At 45.9% G+C, this 27,390-nt stretch overlaps 1 protein-coding gene and 1 long non-coding RNA gene across 18 annotated transcripts; one reads left to right on the top strand and one right to left on the bottom strand.

The window, feature by feature from the left end:
- Positions 1 to 1,903: 1,903 nt before the first annotated feature.
- LOC145506408 (uncharacterized) lies at positions 1,904 to 6,557 on the bottom strand. Its single transcript, XR_014053859.1, has 2 exons — positions 2,380 to 6,557; positions 1,904 to 2,151 (listed from the first exon to the last, which is right to left on the bottom strand). It is a non-coding gene; the product is annotated as an uncharacterized LOC145506408 (long non-coding RNA).
- A 32-nt stretch (positions 6,558 to 6,589) lies between these two features.
- On the top strand, positions 6,590 to 25,683 carry ZSCAN20 (zinc finger and SCAN domain containing 20). 17 transcript variants are annotated; one of them, XM_081490966.1, is made up of 8 exons: positions 6,590 to 6,669; positions 11,680 to 12,198; positions 16,599 to 16,785; positions 17,208 to 17,284; positions 17,568 to 17,652; positions 20,142 to 20,822; positions 23,261 to 23,686; positions 24,251 to 25,683. In XM_081490966.1, the coding sequence occupies exons 2-8, from the start codon at positions 11,749 to 11,751 to the stop codon at positions 25,507 to 25,509; spliced, it is 3,165 nt and encodes a 1,054-aa protein (XP_081347092.1). In that variant the 5' UTR covers positions 6,590 to 6,669; positions 11,680 to 11,748; the 3' UTR covers positions 25,510 to 25,683. The 17 variants fall into 17 exon arrangements, with proteins under 17 accessions (XP_081347092.1, XP_081347089.1, XP_081347085.1 ...); XM_081490963.1 differs by having other exon boundaries at positions 23,258 to 23,686; XM_081490959.1 differs by having other exon boundaries at positions 20,139 to 20,822.
- Positions 25,684 to 27,390: the final 1,707 nt, after the last annotated feature.

Raw genomic sequence — 27,390 nt, 5'->3', positions numbered from 1 at the left:
GCACTCTAGGGCGTGGAAGGGACAAGAACAGATGAACTGCACTCATGAATTTGAACCGAGGAGGACTTCTCATAGAGCAGAAGACAAGAGGAAAAGGCAGCAGGGACACCAGGAAAACGTGACCTGGCTGTGCCAGAGGCTGCTGATTGCCTCCCAGCATCCATTTCCCCAGTGCTGGCGAACATTTAATAACAGGGTCTTCGGGCAGATTGGGATGGTGGGGTGGGTGTGGGGTACCCAGATTTGTAGTGTCTGCCAATTTCCATGGCGTCAATACTCCTACTAAGGCTGGTTTCAAATCATGTCAATGAATACAGAACTGGGGGAAAATTGCATGCAGTTGGCTCTCATGAGCCTCTGTAAGCCAGCTCTAGACACCACCAAACTACCCCCTTCTTTTTACTAATAGGAAGCCCCTTTTGCATTCCATCAGAGCACAGAGCCACCTGGTTAGAAACTACTTTCCCAGCCTCCTTATTGTAGCTCTGACTAGGTAGGTACGATCTGATCAGCAGTCTGTCAGCAGATAGGGGCTACTTCTCTGCATATCCTATAAAGGAAAAAGGGTCATCCTTGCTCTCCCTTCCTGCAGGCTGGAATATGGACCTGTGGCAGGTGAGGATAACACCATAAAGACAGCAGGAGCCGCAAGTTGGAAGGAGCCTAGATCTCTGGGCAAGCTCGTGGAGCAGAACTGCCTAACTACCCTGAGTCCGCTACTTCTGTCCACACTATTTTATGGGAGAGATTAATGTGTATCTGATTGAAGACTTATTTGGGGGGGGGTGCTTTCCTGGTGGCCTGGTGGTTAGGAATCTGTCTTGCAATGCAGGGGGCACAGGCTCCGTCCCTAGTAGGGAAACCAAGAGCCCACATGCCATGGGGCAACTAAGCCCATGTGCTACAAATCAGACCCGATGCGCCCAAAATAAAAATAAATAGATATTTTAAAAAGATTTTAAAAGACTTCTATTTTGGAGTCTCTTTATTATGGCATCTTACCCTGATTGGTAATTAATACTTCACCCTAGAACTACCTGGAATTTGATTCATTTTGCTGATATCCTTACCACATAGCCCATTCTCCCTTTTCAGATGTGCCCAGTGACACTATTCACAATAACCAAGACATGGAAGCAACCTAAATGTCCATTGACAGATGAATGGATAAAGAAGATGTGGTATATATATATATATATACACACATATATATACATATATTTACACAATGCAATTCTACTCAGCCATTAAAAAGAATAAAATAATGCCATTTGGAGCAACATAGATGGACCTAGAGCTTCTCATACTACATGAAGTAAATCAGACAAAGACAAATGTCATATGATATTGTTTAAATGTGGAATCTAAACAAATGATACAAATGAACTTATTTACAAAACAGAAATAGACTCACAGACATAGAAAACTAACTTACAAAACTAACAAAGGGGAAAGGAGGGATTAAATTAGGAATTTGTGAGTAATGTACACACTAGTACATATAAAATAGATAAACAACAAGGACCTGTATAGCACAGGGAACGGTACTAAACATTTTGTAGTAACCTATCGGAGAAGGCAATGGCACCCCACTCCAGTCCTCTTGCCTGGAAAATCCCATGGACGGAGGAGCCTGGTGGGCTGCAGTCCATGGGGTCGCTAAGAGTTGGACACGACTGAGCGACTTCACTTTCACTTTCCCCTTTCATGCACTGGAGAAGGAAATGGCAGCCCACTCCAGTATTCTTGCCTGGAGAATCCCAGGGACGGGGGAGCCTGGTGGGCTGCCATCTACGGGGTCGCACAGAGTCGGACACGACTGAAGCGACTTAGCAACATTGGGAAAAGAATCTGAAAAAGAATGCTTTGTTGTACCCTTGGCTGTACACCTGAGACTGACACACATTGTAAATCAACTGTAATTCAACAAAAATTAGTTAATTAAAAGCAAATGTCCCAGTGAGTCTGTCTATACTACAAGTAAAAGATTATTAGTTGGCATTGGCTGGGCTATGCAGCAGATATCACCCTGCAATCTTAATGGCTGACACAACAAAGGTTGATTTCTCGTGTTACATGACAGCTGCAGGGTATTCGAGGTTCTGTTTCAAGTATCCTCACATTCTGTGTCTCAGACTGAAGGAGCAGCTCCTATAGCAGTCAAGAGACAAAAGGAAAAATACTATGGTTAAACCTTGCAATGGCTCTTACAGCCTTTGCTGGGATGTGGCATGGATTACTTCTACTCACATTCCATTGGCCAAAGGAAGCCCACGGCCCAGGCTGACCCAAGGAGGCAGTAAGGTATACGACCCTCTACTCCCACAGAGAGGCATTGCAAGTCTCATTGCAATGGGCAGAGATAGATAGTCCTCTTACCTAGAGTCCAGTAAGTAATCGAGAATAGTAATGCAACCTTCCCCGAGAGCATCAAGTGAAAACCATGCGTTTATGTCCGAGCAGGTACTGTTCTTGCTGCTGTTTTGCAGATGAGAAAGCTGAGGCTAGACGAGGCTGGGGCCCACGTGGCCACGGAGCCTCACACCGGCTCTAAGCCCTGGGCACTTCTCAGAAGCTCATCTCAGTTTTCCTGCTGTGGGTCACGTTGTTGTCAATAAAACCTGGTAGAGAGTATAGAACCCCCTCTGCCTCCTATAGTCTATTTTTGGAAACCAAGCTTAGGAGTCTGTGAAGAGCTTTCTCAAGCTCAGCATGTAGGAAGACGGAAAACACTGCAGGCTAGAAAGTTAGGAGATTTGGGGCTAGTCTAGGGCTCTGCTACTAAATCACTGTTCAACTTCAGAAAGCTATTTAACCTCTCTGAATTTCAGTCGTCTGTGCACAGAAGAGCTCAGAGTGTGTGATTATTAAAGTTAATTTGACTCTGCTGCTGCTGCTGCTAACTGCCACATAACATTGAGCAGAGTTCTATGCGCTATACAGTAGGATTTATATTTTTTTTAAAATTTCACTTTATTCTGAAGCTAGACTGCCTGCATTTTAGCCATATGGCTTTAGTAATATTGTATAGTGTTAGACCCTCCTTCAAAGGGTTTTGAGAGGCTAAATGACTTAATAGGTATAAAGCACTGAGAGGAGGATCTAATAATGCATTGTAAATGCTCAATAAAAAGTTAGCTTTTCATTTAATTATATATTTAGAACATGTGTATCACTTATAAGTAGATAAATACACATATGTTGGGAGCATGTGCTCACAAATGTTTTGCTAATAGGAAACACTGCTAATTTTCTAACAGAGCCCTCCATTGGGCAGCTTAGAGATCAGGCTCTGAGGACAGGGACTAGGTTTAATTTATCTCGGCATCCTTAGAGCCTTGCTATAGCCGCATACACAAAGGGTCTTGATAGATAACTGTGGACAGAAACAAATGCTGGTGGACGTTGGAGCAGAGAACTGGGATCTAGTGCAGGCTCTGTTGTTTATCTCCATACAACACTGGGCAGGGCGCTTGTCCTCTTGGGGCCTTAGCTTCCCTCTCCTGTAAAATGCCAGGCGTTAATTAGACAAAGGCTAAGGGGTATCAAGGAACAATTCTGGACTGGATTTAGGGTGAGGGGCGCCCTCTTGTGTCCTAATGGTGTTCTTCTCCCTTTGCAGCCTCCCCTCCATTCCTCCTCTTCAGGGAGTTGATGCTAAGGAGGATGTCCTTACCTGACCCTTGCAAAGCCACCTTTCCAGCTTCAGAGCCTCACACTCTGAGTGTCAGATGTCTTCAGCTCTCCTAGCCCCTCACACTGCTTCACTGTCTCTCTCCTCACTTAACTTTTCTTATGCAGTGTGGGGCCGAGAAGAAACCTTTGGAGTCAAATGCCCTGAAGTTTAAATCCCAGCTCATATTAGCTATGTGATCTTGAGCACATCACATCATCTGTCTAAGCCCTCATTTCCTCCTTCTAAATTGGAATAAAACCCACCTCTCAGGGTTGTGGTGAGGTTTCAACAACAAGGAGTACTTGTAGGTTGCTGTTAGATTCACTGAGTAAAATCACATGAATTATTACTATAAATGAGCTGGAACATATTTCACAGGGGAGAAGAGCTTTGAAATGGGTCCTTAAAATTATAGATTTTTTCATAATTTTAAAAACAGCTAACATGTGTTGAGCACGCGCCATATGCCAGGTACTGTCGATTTCCCTTAAGTCTCATGCTGCTGCTGTTGCTAGGTCGCTTCAGTCGTGTCCGACGCTGTGCAATCCCATAGACAGCAGCCCACCAGGCTCCCCCATCCCTGGGATTCTCCAGGCAAGAACACTGGAGTGGGTTGCCATTTCCTTCTCCAATGTGTGAAAGTGAAGTCGCTCAGTTGTGTCCAACTCTTCACGACCTCATGGACTGCAATCTACCAGGCTCCTCCGTCCATGGGATTTTCCAGGCAAGAGTACTGGAGTGGGGTGCCATTGCCTTCTCCCCTAAGTGTCATAAAAATCAGTAAAAATAATAATAGCTAATTATTATCAGGGCTTCCCAGGTGGCGCTGATCTCAGCAAGGCAGCAAAGAACAGCGGCGTGAAGCGAGATCTTAATTCCCTGCCCACGAATTGAACCTGGGTAGCCTGGATGAAAACTAGGAATCCCAGTCTAGCAAGGGCTAGAAGCTAGAAGCTAATCTTGCCTGGATCTTTGCCCCCAGTGAAAAGTGTATTTATCGTGGAGGCAGAAACTGTAAATGCACATACAAAGTTTATCAGAGACATAGCAGAACAAGTGGGAGAGCACATAGACAAACTGTTTGTTTAGTTGAAGCAAGGCAGAGATGCACACCAGAGAGTAAGGGTGTGGGCGTTCCCCCTAGTGAGGAGGAGCACCATAGAGAGGCAGTAACTCATTTATATAAGGCAGTTCTTCCGGGTCTTTGTCATCCTTCAGGCCAGTTATCTGGTTTCTTTTTCCACAGCTGATGCACCCATCAGCCAAGATGGGTCTCGAGGTGAAGGCTTCTGGCAGGAGCAAGGCTCACTGTGGCCTGGAACGAGTCCTGGAAAAGTCCTCTGACTTTTGACTCCAAGGATCCTTTCTGCACTTGTGTAGTGTCTCCCTTATCTTTTACTCGGAACAGTCTTTGCCTCTCTTCCTCCCTGCCATGATTATTCCCTTGAGGTGTTAACAAGCAACAAAGACTGGCTCTTCACCCTGTTTCTGCTGTTACTTCCATTTTCGGGAGCAAATGGGGGGCTGCTTGTAAATTTCTCAACTGGAGCCCGCCTATCTCTTACCTCTGGAAATGCAAACAACCTGGCTAATCGTAAATGTCCAGCCTGGAGATTGTCTATCTCCTACCTCAGCGCTAGTGGTAAAGAACTCACCTGTCAGTGCAGGAGATGTAAGAGATGCAGGTTCAATCCCTGGTTCAGGAAGATCCCCTGGAGGACAGCATGGCAACCCACCCCATTATTCTTGCCTGGAGAATATCATGGACAAAGGAGCCTGGCAGGCTACAGTCCATGGGGTCGCAAAGAGTCAGGTACAACTGAAGTCACTTAGCACACACGTAGTTATTATTAAACTCCTTTGCCAGATGTGACAGGCTCTTTACATATTTTCCCCATTTACTCCTAGCAGGTAGATGACATTATTGTAATTCCAATTTTATAGGTAAGAAAACTGAGGCAGAAAGAGGTTAAGTAATTTGCCCCAGGTTTCACAACTAGTGAAACCAACTACATCCTGCATATGAAAGTAACAAATGGCAGACACAAGCAGTTTGACTTCAGAGACCTTGCTTTCTCTGCATTATCTCATCTATCTTCACAATACCCTGCAACGTAGGTTCTATCACCTGCATTTTACCTACCAAAAAACTGAAGCCAAAAGAGACGCCGTTATTCGTTCAAGGCCACATAGCTGTGAAGTCACTGGGCTGGGATTTGGATCCGTGTCTGACTACAAAACCCACATTCTCAAACCCATGTTACATTGCTCTTACTCCAAAGTATTCATAAGGGAACAAAGCAACTGCATTTATATTAAAATTATTCTGGTGATTATTACTCTAATAACTATTAATAGTCTTCCAGCACGCAGGAAGTGCCAAGCTCCCTACTATTTACATGATAATAGCTAATATTCCCTGTGTATTATTAAGAGCCCGATTCTGAGTTAATCGTTTTACGTGTATTATCCCAGTAAACCCAGCGACACGGATGCTACTATTATCTTCACTTCACAGGTGAAGAAAGCGAGATTCACAATTGATCTAAAGTTACGCAGCTTAACTGTGAACTGGAAATTGAACCTACCATTGTCCAGCTCTCACCCGCTTTCCAGGTGGGTCACCTCTAGTCACCCTCTCTCCTTATTTCTTATTGTTTCTGCTTTGACCTACCCCCGGCCTCCAGCTCTTATTCTGCGCTTCAACAGACTCCGCCCCTTGGGCTTGAATGCCAGCCCCCTGGACGGCTCCGTTATACCAGAGCTCGTGGAAACGACCAGGATCACAACAGGCCCCGCCCCCATGCGTAATAATCGCTTCCGATTTGTTCCGGTGCCGGGGACGGGGTGGGGGTGGGGCCACACGCTGGCGCTCGCGCGGTTCCTTCTGGGAGCTGTAGTCACAGACGCGCCATTCACGGGGTGGCGCGGTTCGGACTCCGCGTCCCAGCATTCCCTGCGCTAGTCCTGGAGCACTTCCGCCCTGTTGTGAAGTGGGTGTCTCGGTGGGTGAGTCCGGGTGGCTGGGCGGGGGCAGCTGAGACTCAAGGCTCTGGGCTGGAGGAGACTTAGGACGTGGTGGTTATCACAGGGGGTCGGGGAAGGTGAGACGGGAGAAAGAAGCTTTTATGTGGGGGTGGGAGGTGAGGGGCGGTCAGAGGATGAAGCGTCCGGAGGTGGAAAGGGTCACAGAGGGGTCGGGGACAAGGAGGGAGGTGGAAGGCCCTGGCAGTGAGGAGATTCTTGGAAAGCTCTGTAGGTGAGGAGATCGGGAGAGGTTCTGGAGGTGGAAGGGTCTAGAGACCTCGTAGGGAAGAAGAGAGGGTTCTGGGGCCCTGGCAAGAAGTGAGGGAAAAGGGCCTGAGCTTGAAGCCTGACCTTAAAGATAGTGTTCGAGCCTCTACCTGCTCATCTAAAACAAACATTTGATACCCGCATACACTTTACACTTTCTCTAATGGTCATGACCTCTGGAACCCAGAGGGTGGGAATGGCTCTTGTGTTCTGTGCTCAACCTGCATCTCTTTCCTTCTGCCTGATGGAAGTGAATGTACCAACATCCTCTTGACCCAGGTGCCCTGATTCCCCTTGCATTCTTCCACATCCAGGGATCTTCAGATCTTTTAATTTCCTTAATGTATCTTGAGTATTTCTTTGTCAGGGATTTTGCTGAAACCACACTTTGTCACCTTCACAGGTTGGACAGACATGTTGTAGCTGCTGTGATCTATTGAACCCACAAATCAGATTAGGCCTTCTACTTAAAAACCTTCATTAACTCCCATCACCTATGGAATTAAGTCCAGATAATTTAGCCTGACATTCAAGACCCTTCATGAACTCCTTTTCTGTCCTAGTCTTTGTGCTGGCAAGGTTATCGCCATATCTTGGGAAGGCTGTTTGATTCTCCACCATTATACATGCTGCTCTCTTGCTCAGAATACACGTTCCCCCCCAATCTCTGCTCAGAGACTCAGTTGTTTTTTTTTTTTCTAGAACCAAATCAAATGTTACTTTCTTCATTTAAGTACCCCCTCACCCCAGCTCCCACAGACCTCTTTTATTGCATTTACCACATTTGATCATAATTATCTGTGATTTTTCTGTTGTTGTTGCTTCCACTATACTGTGAGTATCTTCAGGACAGAACAGTTTCTGCATCACCTCCATTTCCCCATTGCCCAGCCCAGAGTAGTAAGTACTTAATATAAACCAAGTAAATCAGTAAATGCTTGATGAATATGTGAATAAAGACTGTCCAGGGTGAGCATTGCTGTACCAGGCTTGAAGACTGGTACTTCCAGTGGATTTCCAGGGCTGTGAGCTTTAGTCTTCTCCTGTCAGGGTTGTCTTTGCTGGCAACTGATTCAGTGCCTACAGGATTTTAAACCAGAGGTGGCAAATGCACAGAATGTGTGCTCCTTCTTCCCCTCCTGTGTCTGGCGGTCACAACTCAATGGTCACAGTACATGTTCACATGGGATGCCGAGTCCTTAGCACAGCTGGCTGTAGTTGGTGCTTTAAATGAAACCTGTTTGCTCTCCCTGGTTTAAATCCTTAAGTGTAAGCTCAGGCTGCTCTAAGCAGTAGCCTGGACAGTCAGCCAAGTGAGCTTGATAGCCTTCGGGAACTCCCAGTTTCTTTCTCTTTGGAAGTCACGGACTAGTCTTGGCCTTTCCCATGAGACTGGTGCACATCGTCTCTTGCAGCCTGCCATTCACTGGGACGACGCCATTATCCATGTCTGCAAGCACACTCAGGGAGCCGGGATGCCTTCCTGCTTCCCCGTGTTTATAAAGGGAGCCTGGCTCTGATGGCACATCCTTCATTGCTGAGGGACTCTGTACCCTTTCTAAATCTTCCTGGCTATTGGAAGAGACCTTTGAGATCATTTAGCTGAAAGGTGGCAGGGTAACAGCCCGTGCTGAATGAAGCCTACCGTCACGCTCTAGTTAATCCTCATAGTGTTTGAAACGGCTTTGAGTTGGTTGCCAACATTTAGGAATCCAGAGTTCTGGCTCCTCTGAGAAAAGCTGGAAGGCCTGTGAACCCTGGGCCAGTTGTGTTCCGGTGCTCTGTAGTTGGCTGCAGCCCCTACTCCATCCGTGTACTCATTTACGTTGCCTGACCCCATGCCATTTACATTTGCAGCCACCGATTCTAGTCTGCCTTTCCTTTGCTATGCATCATCTTACTAGCTGAGGAGCCTAGGCCACCTGATAAGGACGGGCTGGCTACTGCAGACTAGATAGGCGGCTGCCAAGGCCGTGTGACCTGTCCAAAGTCACGCAGCTGGTAAAAGGCAGGAGTGGAGCTGGTACCCTGATCTGCTCACTGCTGCCTTCATGTTCTCTCCATTCTCCACACTGTCTTCTCGGGGGTTTGGATGACTGGCTAAGCTGTGGAACGGTTAGGAGAAGTGACTGGAGAAAATGAATCTGGGCTTAGATCTCAACTCTGCCACTTGCTGGTTGTGGAACCTCACACGAATCTTCACAGAAGCTCAGTTCCTTATATGTAAATTGGGGATGTAGTGAAATCATATGTTACAAGGATAATTATATAGTAAAGTCAGCACAGAAGGTGAAAATCACATTTAGCCAAAAACCACAGTCAGCTTGAAAATCCTTTGGCAGGGAGCCATTTCATAGCCAACATGCTGTCTTTCAGTAAGCTAATATCACTGCCAGGTTTTCTTGGTTGAACGTTAGATGAAAGAGTTAGCTTGTGTTTAGGGACCATACTGTATGAAAGACGGTCTGCTCACTCTCAGTGGAGAGAGAGGCTTGGGGCAGCTCAACCACCCTGGGGACCAGCAGTATCATAAGTATCATCACCACGTGCTCTGGAATAGACACATAGTGAATGGAACTGGTTGCGTGATTTAAATTATGTCCTTTCATTCTCTTTCTGGTATTTGTATGTAAAGTGTGTAACTTACAGATCAGTATAAGGCAACTCAACTATAATGACTTTTCAGCTGCTTGCCTGGAGGATTCAGTGAGATCATGAATGTAGAACACTTTGCACCAAGCCTGGCACCCCATGGGCACTCAGAAAATGGATGCTCTTTGAGGTCGCTGACCCCTGTGACCCCCCGATATTTCTGGTAGTCTCGGGACTGAAGAGTGCCTGTGTCCATTTTCCCTCTGTCCACTCTGCGGGAAGGCTGCTTTGCTGACCGTGTTGACCTCCCTCTGTGGCTAGACTGCTATTCATATCTAAGAGAGTAGCAGAAAAATCTTTCAGATTTTGTTCCAAACTAACCTTTGCAACTTTCAAATCTTCCCAGAAGGAAAATATGTGTTATCAGACTCTTTGGGTCTGGTGGGACTACTAAGTGCCTGTGTTTGTTAATGTTTGCTCTTGCAGGAGCGTATGCTTTGCTTGCTTTATCAGCTCTCTCTCTCAGTAGACGGTAACTTTGATGAAGGTGGAGACTGTTCTAGTCACGGTTGGTGCTCCAGCTCTCAATGCAGTGCAGGGTTCGTAGTGGGACTCTACATATGACTGGTGGATTAGTCTTCATGTGAGACAGTGGTGCAAATGTGTTTGGACTAGTGCATGTTTGAGGCTGTGGTTAAAAAGGAAATTTAGTGACTTCCCTGGTGGTCCAGTGGTTGGGACTTCATTGTCCAATGCAGGGATTGCAAGTTCAATCCCTGTTCAGGGAGTTAAGATCCCACACGCCTCACATTAAAAAAAAAAAAAAACCCCAAAACATAAAACAGAAATAATATAGTAACAAATTCAATAAAAGACTATAAAAATGGCCCATATTAAAAAAAAACTTAAAAGAAGAGAAATTTCATGAAAGGTTAATTCTTTAGCTCAATATAAATTATGTACCTTCCATAGCCCATTGGGTTTTTGATGTACTTGATTTACCATTTTAATAAAAGGCCAAGCTTCCAGGGGTCCTGCTATTTATCACATGCTAGGTTGGACACTGTGGGTACAGAAGTGGGTAAGGTACAGTAGTGGCCCTAGCAATGCAGTCAGGTGGGACTGTCAGACATAAGAACGGGTAGCTACAATAGGGTCAGGTAACACCTGTGTTAGAAGTACATGCCAAGTGCTTTGGGAACACAGGATGAGGGGAGTTGACTTCTGGAGAGCAGGGAAGGGGGCTGGGCATGACAAGAACGTGTCAAGAACCTCTTTTAACCGACGAGGGGACTTTGAGCTGGTAGCTGAAGGACAAGCAGGAAGCGGCCAGGTGGTCGTGAGCCCTCTTCCTAGCCACTCACTGTCTGTGGGGAAATGCTGAGAACGCCAAGTAGACCCAGCTTGGTAATGAATGGATGTGGAGGATCTTGGAAAAAGATGATAACCATGTTTCTGGCATGGGTACCTTGTTGAAAGGTGCTGCCTTTGCTCAATGGAGAATTCCAGAAGGGGAACAGGTTTCCAGGGGAAAATGATGAATTCAGTTTTTGACTCATTGAGTTGGAGGTGCTAATGAGAGTCAGGTGGAAATGCCTTGTAGGTGGTTGGACTTTGGGGTCTGGAGACGGGTCCTGGCTGGAGTTTTGGGAGTCATCAGTTTAGAGGTGGTGAAAATGGCAAATGCTTGGGATGACCAAGGGGGAGTGTAGAGTGAGGGATTTTGCAAAGAGAGCACCCAGAGAGGAAAGCTTATGGCCCCGGAAGAAAGACCTTACGGAGGGGGGGTGACATTTGGAACCTAGCTGGAGGTGAGGCTGGACTTGGGACACGTGTGGAAGGAGGAAGGCTGGGCGGGGACCAAGCACGGCAGCCTGGACACCCACTAAGACATTTAGGGTGTCCCAGAGGATTTTGTACTGTGTGGTCTTCCTCTGAGGTCGCTGGCTGCTGGTTTCAGGGGCAGACTGTGGGCTAACTTCCTGCTTATGGGAGAGGGCATCTCTTAGTAACCCCACGCCATGAAATGCAGTGGAAGATTTTGGGGGGCGGGTCAGTGGGGAAGGTGAGGCTCCTAATTCTCTTGTTCATACTGTCCCTCATCTTGCTGCCTTCAGAGCAAGGGGAACCTTTCCTCTCCTGGGAGCCCCTTGAGGACACACTACAGATGCGGGGAGACGCTGGACATGGAGAGCCCAGATGAAGGGAGGCGTCCAGGAGAGACTATGGCCGTAGCCCTAGAAGCCCGGGCCTCCCCGCAACAAGAGCCTGAAGAACTTGTGATTGTGAAGCTGGAGGAGGACTCCTGGACGCCAGTCTCCCAGCCCAAGGAGAAGGACCGCGATCGAGTCCCCGGCCCCGAGGCTTCCCGCCAGCGCTTCAGGCAGTTCCAGTACAGGGAGGCGGCAGGGCCCCACGAGGCCTTCAGCCAGCTCTGGGCGCTCTGCTGTCACTGGCTGAGGCCGGAGATCCACCTCAAAGAGCAGATCCTGGAGCTGCTGGTGCTGGAGCAGTTCTTGACCATCTTACCCCGGGAGGTCCAGGCCTGGGTCCAGGCCCGCCACCCTGAGAGCGGCGAGGAGGCGGTGGCCCTGGTGGAGGATTGGCACCGAGAGACCCGGGCCACGGGGCAGCGGGTGAGGCAAAGAGCCTGTTCTCCAAGGAGCAGGTCTGGGAGGTAGTGGGGCTGCTACCAGGTGGATAATGGCCAAAACCACAGCAGTAATGTTATCAGTCATCTGATGTGTACTGAACACTGCTATATACCGGGCACTGTTCTGAGTGCTTTCCATGTATCCACTCATTTCCTCCTTCAGCAGTTAAATGATGCAGGTACTATTTGTCCTAGTTTTACCCATGAGGAAAATGAAGAAAGGTCATTGGATCAAGGTCACTGGCCTCTAGAGAGGCAGGATTTGAATTCAGGCAGTCTGATTCTATACTCAGCATCTGTAACCATTGTTCTAAGCTGCCTCCCAGCACCATAGTCACAGTACATTAATTTGTATTGTGTTTTATACTTAGAATCTTTTTAAAGTATGTGATTTCTTTAGTTTACAGCAGGAATGTAGGTAGACAGAAATAGCATTATTGTCCTCATCTTATGGATTAAACCAAGGCCCCCGAAGTCAGGTGGCTCACGAGGCTCAGTCAGTATGAACCAGAGCCTGAACCAGAGCCTAAACCCAGATCCTTAGGTTCAAAGTTCATTGTTCTTTCTACCATATGGCAGATGCTTACCTGCAAACCATAGGAATTGAAATACCTCTGAGTCATGAGGCTCAAATGAAATATTAACTGACATTTATTGAGCATTCACTGTGCCTCAGACACTGTTCTAAGCTTTCTGTATGTATTCCTTATCTAATCAACCCAGCTACCCAGTAAGGTACCCCGTAAGGTAGGTACTGCTGACATGGCCATTTTCAAATAGTTCAACAGATTCAGGTAAGTAACCTGTCCATATTTATAGAAAGGGTAGAGCTGAGATAAGGGACATGAAAGTATTGTGGATTTAACATCCACAGTTTCAACAATTTGCAAGAAACTCTGAAAGCCCATGAAAATATAATTTTTTTACAACACAAATTTTGAATCCTGCTTCGAAGCTGGTACTTGTAGAACAAGTCCTTCAAGCCACTATGGCCTGAGCCAGCCAACCAAAGCCTTCATCTCAATGTAACCTTGCTGCTTCCACTTTTTATATAGTCAGTAATTCTCGTGATACTACAGTTGATCACATTTCGTTGAGGGAAATCATAGGTTTGAGGCCACATCCCTTGTGTACAGCAGTTGTAAAAGGTAAAGCTATATACTGATGTGAGATTAGGGGTCAGAAAGATTTAAAGTATGTGGCTCTGCTTTTTGGATTCCTTTATGAACTGAAGATATAGAAAGCATAATATTTAAAGTTAGAGAATTAAATATGAGAGAGTGTACCTCATTTATGGGCTTCCCAGGTGGCGCTAGTGGTAAAGAACCTGCCTGCCAATGCATTAAGAGATGCAGGTTCAATCCCTGTGTTGTGAAGATCCCCTGGAGTGGGGCATGGAAACCCACTCCAGTTTTCTTGCCTAGAGAATCCCATGGACAGAGGAGCCTGGCAGGCTACAGTCTATAGTGTTGCAGGCAACTTAGCATGTATGCATGCCTTATTTTAATATATTACCCCACCCTCCCAGATTATTTCTTTTAAAGAAACCAACTATTTGTTTTAAGTGGCAGTGAAGAAGTGTAGGGATGTCTTAGGGCTTCAGCGCTGGAAGATAAAGAACTTGAAATCAAGAGATGAGGCTTAAATCAAGGTCTTTATAATTCATCTGTACAATGAGAGGGTTGGACTAGACCAAAAATTCTCAAATTATACCCTTGTGAACTGAGCAAAGGTTGAACTGCTTGTGAAATTGAAACAAAAAAGGTAACAGAATCTTCTCTATGTTTTTTTTTCCTGTGACTTTTATTTTCATTTTTTAACTTTTCTACCTGCTCTTGAGGACTCACAAATGTCAAAACAAATGGATAAGTAGCAGAGAAGATTGTTTTTCTCCCCCAGGCACATATATTGTAGCTCATGATCTTACATTGCAAGGTTAGTTACAGTCCCTGCAGGTAAAACTTTTCCAAGTCTTAGTAATGGAATGAAATACATTTAACTATGCTCCTTAAAGAGAGCTACCACCTGAAAGAGTTGCTGCCTACAGGGGTTGAATGGCCTCAAAAATACTTTCCATAACAAAAGCTTTCAACTCTGCCATTTTGTGATTTTTGAACTTGTTTATTCTGTCATCACCGTCTTGCATGGTCTCTTTCCCCATCAGGTGCTTAGGCATTTAAAAAAAAAAAAAGGCTATTTTTTGGACCAATTTTAGTTTCATAGCAAAATTGAATACACAGTACAGAGTTCTTATTTATCCCCTGTCCCACACATGCACAGCCTCCGCTACTACCAGCATCCCCTACCAGACATTACAATCCCTGAACTTTGTCATCACCCAGAGTCCATAATTCATTAGAGTTCACTCTTGGTGCATGCATGCTCAGTTGTGTCCGACTCTTTGCAACCCCGTGGACTGTAGCATGCCAGGCTCCTCCGTCCATGAGATTTCCCAGGAGAGAAGACTTCAGTGGGTTGCTGTTTCCTTCTCCAGGGGATCGTCCAGACCCAGGGATTGAACTCGTGCCTCCTGCATTGGCAGGCGAATTCCTTACCACTTCTCCTTCTCCTGAACCTCTGGCAGCCACAAAATCACAGATCTTTTTACTGTCTTCATAGTTACGCCTTTTCCAGGATGTCATGTAGTTGGAATCAGTCTATATATATAGCCTTTTTCAGATTGGCTTTTTTCAGTTTGTAATGTGCATTAAGTTTCCTCCATGCCTTTTCATGGTTTGACAGCTGATTTATTTTTAGTGCTGTATAATATTCTGTTGTCTGGATGTGCCAGAGTTTATCTGTTTGCCTGCTAAAGGACCTCTTGGTTGCCTTCAAGTTTTGGAAATTATTAATAAAGCTGCTATATACATCCTTGTGCAGCTTTTTGTGTGGTACACAGGCATTTTTGATGCTCCTTTTTTTAAGTATAGTTGATTTGCAGTGTTGTGTTAATTTCTCCTGTCCAGCAAAGTGACTTAGGGGTGTGTGTGTGTGTGTGTGTATGTATATACATTCTTTTTTATATTCTTTTCTATTATGGTTTATCACAGGATATTGAATATAGTTCCCTGTGCTATACAGGAGGACCTTGTTTATCCATTCTGTTTATAATAGTTTGTATCTGCTGACCCCAAACTTCCAATTCATCCTTCCCCTAACCTCCTCCCTTTGGCGACCAGGTGTCTGTTCTTCGTATCTGTGAATCTTCTGTTTGACAGATAGGTTCATTTGTGTCGTATTTTGGATTCCACATATAAGTGATATCGTGTGGTATATGTTTTTCTCTTTCTGACTTAACTTCACTTAGTGTGATAATATCTAGATGCATCCATGTTGCTGCAGATGGCATTATTTTGTTCTTTTTTTTAATGACCGAGTAGTATTCCATTGCATCTATGAACCATGTTTGATGAATTCTTAATTCACCCTTACCCCAATCAATATCCTCCTGATTTTTTGCCTCCCCATAGGCACTTGAATCTGCTGCTTTCTGAGTCCACAATGACCATCCATGGAATCAGAATCTTTGCTTAGGTTTAGCAATAGTTGGAGGAGCTAGTGCTGGGAGTAAGAATTATTGTTGGGTCTGGTCTGTAGTACTTATGTGGATTATTAGATTGTAACTATAATGAAATTAGTTTTATCTTGAACACAGAGTTATTATTTTCTTAAAACGTTGACAAGCAGGTGTTTTCTCTCTATGAACGTCACAGAACATTTCTGGGTCTCCTCATTGGGAATGGCTTTTGATGACCACAACCCATCCTAATATATTTTCTCAGAGATAAAATTCCTCTCTGTGAGAGTGGATTTGAGTTTTCAGATTGGCCAAAAGGTTTCTGGAGGGAGTTTTTGGCAAATTCATTAATAATGTTTGATAAAGGTGAATATTATCTTGGATTAAAAAAAATAAAGTTCAAGGCATTGTATAATAGTTGCTGCCTTTAATGTTAAAATGGGAAAAAGTAATATATATTTATATGGTTGCTTGTATATAAAGAAACTCTGAAAGGCTGCAGAAGAACAGTGGTTACCTATGGTGAGGAGTTGGGAAGATACTGGACAGTGGAATGGAGACAGGTGGAATTTGGGGTATTTTCACTAATTATATCTCTGTGTATGTTTTCTGTTTTTGAACCATGTGAGTGTTGAAAGTACCTATGGAAAAAGTTGAGCAGACAATCCTGCTTTGGTGGTATAAATGCTGGATAGTTTACTGAAGTCAGTCTGATGACTTTGTCATACTTTAAGCCATCTTTGGTTTGGTTTGGTTTTTTTTTGAGAGCCTGTTAACATCTGAACCACAGTTGTAACTGTAAAGAACATGCCCTACCCTACCAGTTATTGAACTTATGATTGGGAATTTTGGCTATCTGTGTGTAGGAACTGGAACTGTGTGCAGAAGATACGAGGTCCTTAAAGACAGCGAAGGAATCTCAGGGCTGCCAGCTGCAGCCTACAGATCACTGGCCCGAGGGACAATCCCAGAAGCAGGGGGTGAAGAACTCGTGTCCTGACCTTCCCAAGTATCTAGACACCAAGATGGTGCCACAGCCCTTGAAAGAGAGTGGTGAGTACCAAGAGTCAGGGAACATCAGGGAAGAGGGCTTAGGGGTGGGGGTAAGGTAGACTCCCCCAGGAGGGATGTGCAGAATTCAAGGCAAGGGATAGAATCGTGTTGAATGGACAGCCTGCAAAGTAAGAGGATGAAACCCCCACTGGTGTTAGCGGGCCTCACTGTCGCTGAGTCCTGTAGCAGGTTCAGGCTGGGCCTGGGGCAGGTTGGTGAGCGTAGGAGTTCAGGGCTGACATCTCTCCTGGGGCAGGTTAGCAGCCAGAAACTCTCAAAGGAAAGGGAAAGCAGGAATCCACATTAGCTACAGTGGCAGTCTCAGTGTGATCCAAGCAAGGCTTTAGGAAAGCTGGACCTGAGAGTGAGTTCTGGTTTTGGGAACCAGAACTTGGGTTTCAGAGATGCTCTCTCCTTCTCAGCTGTCCTCACGCCCCGAGTCCCTGCGCTCCCAAAGACGGGGAGTGTCGGAGATTGGGAGGTGACAGTGGAGTCTCAGGTAAGCTACCGTTTGCTCCTCCTTTCCCGCCGTGGCTTCTCCGGTGCCCTGACCCCAGCTCCTCTCCTCTCTTTGTGGCCCGGCGTCGGGTGCAGGGTGCTAGTCCCCCGCCCCTCCTGCCCCATGTGCTGGCCTCTCCTGGGTCGAGCTGCCCCCTGAGGTTGCCGACTGGCCTCACACAGGCTATCACTGTGTCCATTATCCTTCCTGGGGTCTGGCAGGATTCCTAGGCTGTTTTCAAAGGTCAGTGACATTTGAGGTCCTCTGTTGTTATGTTCCACAGGAAGCCCTGGGCCCCGACAGACATGCTGAGAAGGAATTCTGCATGGACCCCCCAGGACACAACTGTGGGAACGGCTTGCCCCTGGGTAAGGAAATCGTGCTCTCTGGATAAGATATGGTTGAGTTTGGGTACACTCAGTTCCCAAGGTGCGTTTCCTCACTCCCTACGACTTGTGGCTCTGAGAAGTCTCTGGAATTTCAGACCCGGGGAGAAGACATGCTCTTTGTGGCCAGCATGGTGGCCACAGGGCAGGGGTGTGGGGAGCGGATTTCTGGGCTGGCAGGCTGGCTGCCAAGAGCCTGCCTGCTCAGGGCTCATTATCCTCATTTCCTCAGTACTCACCCCTGTCCTGGGGCTGCGCCCAGCCTGCCGGCCCAGAAGAAACTCAGTCTTTTCAGCATCAAACAGGGTCCATCTCTCATAGCAGAGTCAAGTGAACTAAGCCCAGGACACTGGTGCGTTTAAATCACAATACAAAAGAAATATCACAGGGCTCAAAATCCTTGCAGCCCCTATGACCAGCACAGACCCTTTCTCTGTAGGCACGTCTTCACGGGAAGTCAAGCCATAATGAACATTTCCCGGCGGAGTGTAAGATCAGTGAGAGGGGAGTAAGACATGAGAGTGGAATGAGGTAGAGAGTCGGTGCCAAGTCTGACTCTGGGCAGTAAAGTGAGACACTAGGAGCTGTTGGCTACTTGCTGGGCAGTGTATCCTTTTTACACATGATGAAAAGCGTGCCTTTTTTTTTTTTTAACGGTGATATCTGGGGAAAATAGTCTTCAAAGAACAACCTTTGGGAAATGCTGAACTAGATAATCCTTAAGCCTCTTTTAGTTCTAAACTCTTTCATCTAGTTTTCTTCACATATTTATTTTAATTAAAGACTTCCTATTTGTTGGGGTCAGGAGCTCTTGGGACACTTGTCCTTTAAATCTAGCTCAGTGTTTTGAGAAACGAAGAGCTTTATTTTCTCACGGTATTGGATGTCCAGAGGAGGGCGTGCTCCAACCGCAGTACGAATTGGCTTGGCACCATCGCCCAGCAGACCTGGGCTTTTCCTCTCTCCCTCCCTCACTAGCCTTCGTCTCAGCTTTGTATTAAAGCTATTTTGTGATCTCAAAAATATACAAGCAACTTCTGCAGCTGAACTCCAGAAAAATAAACGACCCGATCAAAAAATGGGCCAAAGAACTAAACAGACATTTCTCCAAAGAAGACATACAGATGGCTAACAAACACATGAAAAGATGCTCAACATCACTCATTATTAGAGAAATGCAAATCAAAACCACAATGAGGTATCATTTCACACCAGTCAGAATGGCTGCTATCCAAAAGTCTACAAGCAATAAATGCTGGAGAGGGTGTGGAGGAAAGGGAACCCTCTTATACTGTTGGTGGGAATGCAAACTAGTACAGCCACTATGGAGAATAGTGTGGAGATTCCTTAAAAAACTGGGAATAGAACTGCCATATGACCCAGCAATCCCACTGCTGGGCATATACACCGAGGAAACCAGAATTGATAGAGACGCATGTACCCCAATGTTCATCGCAGCACTGTTTACAATAGCCAGGACATGGAAGCAACCTAGATGTCCATCAGCAGACGAATGGATAAGGAAGCTGTGGTACATATACACAATGGAATATTACTCAGCCATTAAAAAAAATACATTTGAATCGGTTCTACTGAGATGGATGAAACTGGAGCCCATTATACAGAGTGAAGTAAGCCAGAAAGAAAAACAACAATACAGTATACTAATGCATATATATGGAATTTGAAAGATGGTAACAATAACCCTATATGCGAGACAGAATAAGAGACACAGATGCATAGAACAATTTTATGGACTCTGAGGGAGAAGGTGAGGGTGGGACGTTCTGGGAGAATAGCATTGAAACATGTATATTATCATATGTGAAACAGAGCACCATTCCATGTTCGATGCATGAGACAAGGGCTCAGGGCCGGGGCAATGGGATGACCCAGAGGGATGGGATGGGGAGGGAGGTGGGTGGGGGGTCCAGGAAGGGGAACACATGTAAACCCATGGCTGAATCATGTCAATGTATGGCAAAAACTGTTACAATATTGTAAAGGAATTAGCCCCCAACTAAAATAAATTAAAAAAAAAAAATAAAGCTATTTTGTGTAGGTGCAAAAGGTGGACGACAGTGGCATTTGAGACCTCAAGTTTCGAGCTAAGAGAAACTCAAACCAGACACACATATGCACACACAAGCCTTTCCTCCAGCCATGAAGTTTATTCTGATTCATCTCATTTAGAGTATGTGCCCATCTGTGGACCAGTAACAGCCCCTCTTTTGTATGATATATTTTATCACACCAATCAAAAAGCAAAGAAAGCAACCAAGTCAGTCTATTTCTGGGGAGGTTACCTCTAGTGACCTCTCCTTTCCTTCCAGTCCTTTTAAGGGATTAGCATGGAAATTTCTCATCAGTTTCTTGGAGTCCAATGATGTGTAAAGGACTTTTTAGACAAAATGCTTTGCTCGACAGATCATTTCTACTTAATCATGGCTCTTCTTCCTTTTGTATAGCAGTTCCGGTTGCAAAACCAACTATCCTCGCCCAGCAAGAGCAGGGACCAGAGTTTTGGGGTCCAAGACTTGTAAATTCTGGAAAAAAGAACCCTGCAGATTACAGCTTGGATCCTGAGCAAGCAAAGCCGGCTCAGGCATTGGCCTGGAGGGACTGCAAGGCCGGGGAAGAACGATGCCCATGGCCCGTGGAGGACGTGAAAGTGTCAGGTGTGCACTGGAGCTACGAGGAGACCAAGACTTTCCTGGCGATTTTGAGTGAGTCTCCTTTTTCTGAAAAGCTCCGGACTTGTCACCAGAACCGCCAGGTGTACCGAGCCATTGCAGAACGGCTGAGGGCACGGGGCTTCCTACGGACGCTGGAGCAGTGTCGCTACAGGGTCAAAAACCTCCTACGGAATTACCGGAAAGCCAAGAGCAGCCACCCGCCAGGGACCTGCCCCTTCTATGAGGAGCTGGAGGCCCTGGTCAGGGCTCGGACGGCCATCAGAGCCTCGGACGGCCCAGGAGAGACTGTGGCTCTCCCCAGGCTAGGGGACAGTGACATGGAGGTGGATGAGCAGGAGGAAGGGGGCTGGGAGCCTGAGGAAACAGCAGACGACTGTAACGGTGATGACCTGGCCACTGAGTCCATCCAGGGGCCTGGGGTTCCAGGGGGCCCAGCTCTGCTCCAGAGTCGTATTGGTAAGAACTTTGGGGCTTAGTTGGATTCAGATTCCAACCCTCCTACCAACCAAACCTCTGCTGTAGTTCAGGACACAGACTGCCAGTCTGGATTGATACTGCTGGAGCAAGGTCAACCTCAAGCTCTGATTCTCTTTCCTGTGGTCAGTTCTCCTTGTCTGAGTTTCCTTAGAGAAGCAAACACTTAAAAAAATTTTTTTTTTAATTTTGATACAATTTTTAAAGGTTACTTTCCATTTACAGTTATTGCAAAATTATTGGCTCTATTACGCATGTTGTATAACACCTAATAGTTTGAGCCTATCTTACACCCAATAGTTTGTACCTCCTACTTCTTACCCCTATTTGCCCCTTCCCACTCTCCACTGGGTAACTACTAGTTTGTTCTCTATATCTGTGAGTTTGCTTTTTTGTTATGTTCACTAGTCTATTGTATTTTTTAGATTCCACATGTAAGTGATATTATACAACATTTATCTTTCTCTGACTTATTTCACCTATCATAATGTTCTCCAAGTCCATCCATGTTGCTGCAAATGGCAAAGTTTTGTTCTTTTTTATGGCTGAGTAGTATTCTATTATATATAAATATATATATACACACCACATCTTCTTTATCCATTCATCTGTTGATGAACACTTAGGTCATTTCCATGTCTTCACAATTGTAAATAGTGTTGTTATGAACACTGGGGTGCATGTAGCTTTTCAAATTAGTGTTTTTGGTTTTTTTTTTGTATGCATACCCAGCAGTGGAATTGCTGAGTCACTTGGTAGTTCTATTTTTACTTCTTTGAGACACCATACTGTTTTCCACAGTGGCTGCATCAATTTGCATTCCCACGAACAATGTACAAGGAGTCTCTTTTTTTCACATCCTCACTAACATTTGTTATTTGTAGACTTTTTTGATACCAGCCATTCTGACAGGTATGAGGTGATATCTCTTATTGCTTTGATTTGTGTTTCCCTGATGATGAGCAGTATTTGAGCATCTTTTCGTGTGTTGGTCATCTGCATTTCTTCTTTGGAAAAATGTCTGTTCAGTTCTTCTCTTTTTTTCTTTTTTATTGTTTTTGGCTGCACTGGGTCTTCCTTGCTGTGCATGGGCTTTCTCTAGTTGTGGCAAATGGGGTCTATTCTAGTTGAGGTGCTCGGGCTTCTCATTGCCGTGGCTCCTCTTGTCTCAGAGCACAAACTTGAGGTGTGTGGGCTTTAGTAGTTGCAGCGTGTGGGCTCAGTAGTTTTCCACTCTTTTTGCATCTGAGTTATTTGCTTTTATTGATGTGTGAGGTGTTTATGTATGTTGGATGGTGCTCCCTTATTGGTCATATCGTTTGCAGGTATTTTCTCCCATTCAGTAGGTTGTCTTGTCATTTTGTCGATGGTTTCCTTCACTGTGCAAAACAGAAGCAAACACTTAAAACCTTAAGGGGCTTTAAAGAGCTAATTCAGTGTTTCTCAGGGGGCATTAATAGTAGTAGGGGGACGATCATAAGTGTTAACATGAGTGGACTTTTTAGTTTCATGTGTATGATCACATCTGCCTGTGATTTCACAAGTAGTAAATTTAGGTAAAGAAAGATATTGAGTGAAGTATTTCATTGGTGTAGCAGAAATCATGACAGTGTATACTTGAACAACGTATGTTGAGGAGACACCCAGTCACTGTAGAAGTGGAAACACAGAAGGCCAGGCTGTGAAGTGTCATATCTAAAGATACCCGAGGACCAGAGCTCAGGGCTCCTGCCTCCACTCTTGTCTCCCTGGCTGCATCCTTTACCTGCAGAAGAACTGAAAATAGATCACCTCCTTTTCCTTCTTCCACAAAAGAGGAAGGGGCATCCTCAGTTGGATTCTCTTACAAGGTTATCTGAAGGGATTCTCAGTTTGTTAAAAAGGACATTTATAAAGTAAGTAGAGGACATGTATTGAATGGATGTGGAGATACAGAGAGTCTCCTGTATCTTGGTTACAGGCTTTTGCTTGATCCAGTCAGCTGAAACCAGGGGACTGGTCACCTGGTATAATACAGCTCCTTAAGTCCTCCCCTTCAGCCAAGACTCTTTAAGTATTTATTATTTATTTATTTTTTCCTTTTGACCACGCCCCCTGGCATGTGGGATCTTAGTTTCCTGACCAGGGATTGAACCTGCGCCCCCTGCATTGGAAGTACAGAGTCTTAACCACTGGATGCCAGGGAAGTCCCAAGACACTTAAGTATTAATAGAATCTCTTAGAAGGAGGTGGGGGTGGGAAGTCCTAGCATAGCCTTTTGAGAAACAAGGGTATATTATTTGCTGGTGCCCTAGGCACCTGGGTAATCTCCAAAGTGCCTGTGTCCTAGGTGTTTAGCAGAGCAGGTGACCCTGATCCCTGACAACCTAGGCAAATCTCATCAAGTCTCTCAATTCTCAACTCTTCACTTCTGACAGCAGGTGTGCACTGGGGCTATGAGGAGACCAAGGCCTTCCTGACCATTCTCAGTGAGTCCCCATTCTCTGAGAAGCTTCGCACGTGTCACCAGAACAGCCAGGTGTACCGGGCCATTGCAGAGAGGCTGTGTGCACAGGGCTTCCTGAGGACCCTGGAGCAGTGTCGCTACAGATTCAAAAACCTCCTTCGAAGCTACCGAAAAGCCAAGAGCAGCCACCCACCTGGGACGTGCCCCTTCTATGAGGAGCTGGACTCGCTGATGAGGGCTAGGACTGCGGTTAGAGACACGGGGACCAGCAAGGAGGCAGCAGGTCCCCCTACTTCTGGCCAGAGCAGTACCCCGGTTGTCAGCCAGGAGGCTTGGGATGAGATGGCAGGTGAAGATGTCATCAGACCTCCAACCCCAAGTCCTAAAACCTCAGACACTGGTAAGTTTTTAGTAATTAGATTGTCCACAAAATCTGCAAGCGCGCAGAGAGTGTGGGAGCCAGGCTCATTATCTTTTCTCTGAATTGAAAAAGAGAATGGAATTGAATAAGAAAAGGATTTGTGTTTTCCTGAGATTATCCAATCTCTGGCTTAGTGTAATTCCCCAGATGGTCTAGATTTTTACTTGGATCCATCTGGGCAATTATAGAGTTTTTTTCAATCTCATGTGACACAGGCCAGACTGAATATACCAGGAGTAGGAGGTGTTCCTTGTTCAGCAGTGGAATAGGGTGGTTGGCTAAGGAGACTGACAGCTGGATGCTTGGGCTGGGCTCAGTGGTTCCCTTGGTGGAGTTAACCACGTCTCAGATGCTGTTGTTAAGCTTAACAAGTCAGAAATGCATGTGTGCACCAAAACCTGATCAATTTCATATTTGGTCACATTTATAAGATGTGAGATGTACGACACAAGTACAAATTCAGGTTAGCCAAATTCACAAGATGCAAGATCCAGATGTATAAATAGACACTAACTAAAGAACACATTTCTATCCGTTCTCCAGGTTTTGAGATGAGGCATGAAGATGAAGACCAGATTTCAGAGCAGGACCTTTTTGAAGATTTGCCTGGAGCCTTATCAAAATGCACTTCTGGGGATGATTGCTACCCTCACGATTGGGGGGAAGACAGTGAAAATGAAAATGAAGGTAAAGGACAGTGGGGAGATCCATCCCAGGAGCAGTGGGAAGAGTGTTCTTCTGAAGAGGACTTGGAAAAGCTCATCGACCACCAAGGCCTGTACCTCGCAGAGAAGCCCTACAAGTGTGACATGTGTGTGAAAACCTTCAGCCGGAATTCACAGTTAACCACCCACCAGCGGATACACACAGGTGAGAAGCCCTACAAATGCCTCGAGTGTGGGAAAAGCTTTAGTGACCGCTCCAACTTCAACACCCATCAGAGAATCCATACTGGAGAGAAGCCCTATGAATGTCTTGAATGTGGGAAAAGCTTCAGCGACCTCTCCAATCTTATCACCCACCAGAGAACACACACGAAGGTAAAGCCCTATAAATGTGAGAAATGTTGGGAAAGCTTTACCCAGAGCTCAGACCTTCTGAAACATCGGGGAATCCACTGGGGAGGAAATCCTGACCACTGTCGTGAGCCTGGGGAAAACTCTGGCCAGAGCCCATCCTTCAGTGCTCACTGGAGGAACTCCACAGAGGGGACAAATCCTGAACAACCTCACAGTGCCAGTAAGAATGTGAATTCTCCTGGACCGCAAAGCACCCATGCAGGGGAAAAACTGTATCAGTGTTCTGAATGTGGAAGAAGCTTCTCTAAAAGCTCCGCCCTTATCAGTCACCAAAGAATCCATACAGGAGAGAAACCATATGAGTGTGCCGAGTGTGGGAAAAGCTTCAGTAAGAGCTCCACGCTGGCCAACCACCAGCGGACCCACACTGGGGAGAAGCCGTACGAGTGCATGGACTGTGGGAAATGCTTTGGGGAGCGTTCCAAGCTCATCACACACCAGAGGGTGCACACGGGAGAGAAGCCCTACAAATGCCTCGAGTGTGGAAAGTTCTTCCGTGACCGTTCCAACCTCATTACCCACCAGAGGATCCACACGGGAGAAAAGCCTTACAAGTGCAGAGAGTGTGGGAAGTGCTTCAACCAGAGCTCCAGTCTCATTATTCACCAGCGAATCCACACTGGGGAGAAACCCTACAAATGTACAGAGTGTGGCAAAGATTTCAACAACAGCTCCCACTTCAGTGCCCACCGGAGAACCCATGCAGGAGGGAAGGCCTCATAGGAAACACTGCCCCCAACAGCAAAAGAAAGAGAAACCTATATTGAAATCTTCCAAGATCCTAAGATGTATGCTAGAGAGAAACTGTCCCAATTTTTAAGCTTGGTGTGTACCCGGGGAGGTTATCGTGGTACCATCCAGGTAATTTGGAAGTGAATTACAAACACTTGGGATCCATATTTGAAGGCACTTTCTTTTAAGTATAATGTGTTTTTCTCCTGCAGGAAAAAACCCCACATAATCCTCAGGCTGTCCTTATGTTTGCTGTCATGTGAGGGCTTTATCAGTCTCGGAGCCAGACTGGTAACAGGGGATTAGAGGTAAACTGGTGGCCCTGAGCAGTGATTCGAGACCTTCCCGTGCCTTCACACCATCCCCGTGTACACATGCCTCATTGGTGTACATTGGCACATTCTCACACGTGGCAGTTTTCCATTGGGGCATAACAACCTGGGAGAATTTTGAGATCCTCCAGTGAGAGGGGACATAATTGAGAATCAGTGGCCTAGAGCAGGGAGTGAGCTTATCAAAGGGTAGGAACAACAGTGACATCATTACTAGATCATTATTAATAGTAGCAAAATAGTAGCCAGTGTTCCCTGAGCTTTTCAGCAGGCTCTGAGCTAAGCACTTTATATACATCATCTCATCTACTCACAGCAGCCCCTGGAGGTACTAATATTTCTCTCATTTCCCAGAAGAGTGACTTACTTGGGTCACACATCTGAAAATGGCAGAGACAGGATTCGGCCACATCTGCCGCTGGGGCCTGAGGTGCTCTCGCTGTTACACTGAATTCCCTTTCCTGTTGGGGCAGGTAACTCAGGTGCCAAAGCACTTTGTAGACCACATTTTCAGTTAAAATTCCCTACGAATTCAATTTTTAACAAATACGGACATAGAGAATGCTAACCAATTGAAGGACTGGGGATGTTCAGAACTGGCAATGTGCTTTGAGCAAGGCTGAGCTCTTATTGAAGCACTTGATAAGACTTTCCATCTTCACAATAATATAGGTAAGAGATAGAGGTGAGTTGATCCTGGGAAGAGTAATGCAGTCAAAGTGACGTCTCTTCCACTGAGATACTGTTTTGGCCAAGGAAATGGGGTTTTTAAGAACTTCTCTTTTTCTCAGGAGATCAGCCCTGCTTCCCATTAGACTTGGCTCGACTGTAGGTTAAACTGTAAGAAACCTGGGCTTCCTGGACAGTGCTTTCTCACCTCTGTGTGTTTGCCTCTTGGCATGGAAGAAGCTTTGTGCCAAGGCTGAGGCAGAAGGGGGTAAAAGGAGTCAGTGGGTGTGGCGCGCCATGGAGGGCACTTTGGAAACTGATCTTTATTGCAGGCTCACGGTGCACCTTTACTCGGAGCTATCTCATCCCAGGCCTGCGCGGGGCTTTCTAAGTGTTGGCCTTTAAGACCTGCCTCCCACACCAGCAGGCTCCATCAGAAAGCTTCACACAGGATGGCTTTTTCAGTTCTCAGCACTTTGACCTCCAGGCTTTCTCCTTAGGAGGGTTTTAAAATGTTAGCCAGGACTATGGTTTGCAAAGGGTTTTGAAGGAGGTTCCTTCTCCTAACACCCACCTATTGATACTTTGCTGCCATGCATACTCTGGCTGTTCATGAACCTGGGAAATGCTATTAAATTAGACAGTAGATGTGAGGGACCCTCGGAGAATGGAACTCTGTTCACATGTGAGGCAGTCAGGGGCAGACGCCAATCATTCCTTAGCCCCTTTCGCAGCTTCCCAAGAACCAGCTCACCTCAGTCACTACCTGTTCCCCTCTTCCTGGCTTACCTTTCCTGCCTCACCTTACCTGCCTCACCTTACCTCTGAGGAGCAGGGCCTATGGGTGAGCCCTGGCTTTGAACCAGCAGAT

The sequence above is a fragment of the Giraffa tippelskirchi genome, chromosome 5 (assembly GCF_054371585.1).
Source record: "Giraffa tippelskirchi isolate mGirTip1 chromosome 5, T2T-mGirTip1v1.2.pri, whole genome shotgun sequence".
NCBI classification, from domain to species: Eukaryota; Metazoa; Chordata; class Mammalia; order Artiodactyla; family Giraffidae; genus Giraffa; species Giraffa tippelskirchi.
This window is presented reverse-complemented; position numbering and strand designations above follow the sequence as displayed.

What these genes read in the sequence shown, in the direction of transcription:
- ZSCAN20 (XM_081490949.1), top strand. Translation starts at nt 11,749, where the DNA reads ATGGAGAGCCCAGATGAAGGGAGGCGTCCAGGAGAGACTATGGCCGTA. An exon ending in CCCGGGCCACGGGGCAGCGG is followed by an intron (nt 12,199 to 16,598) that starts GTGAGGCAAAGA and finishes ATCTGTGTGTAG; the next exon opens with GAACTGGAACTGTGTGCAGA. An exon ending in AGGTGACAGTGGAGTCTCAG is followed by an intron (nt 17,285 to 17,567) that starts GTAAGCTACCGT and finishes TATGTTCCACAG; the next exon opens with GAAGCCCTGGGCCCCGACAG.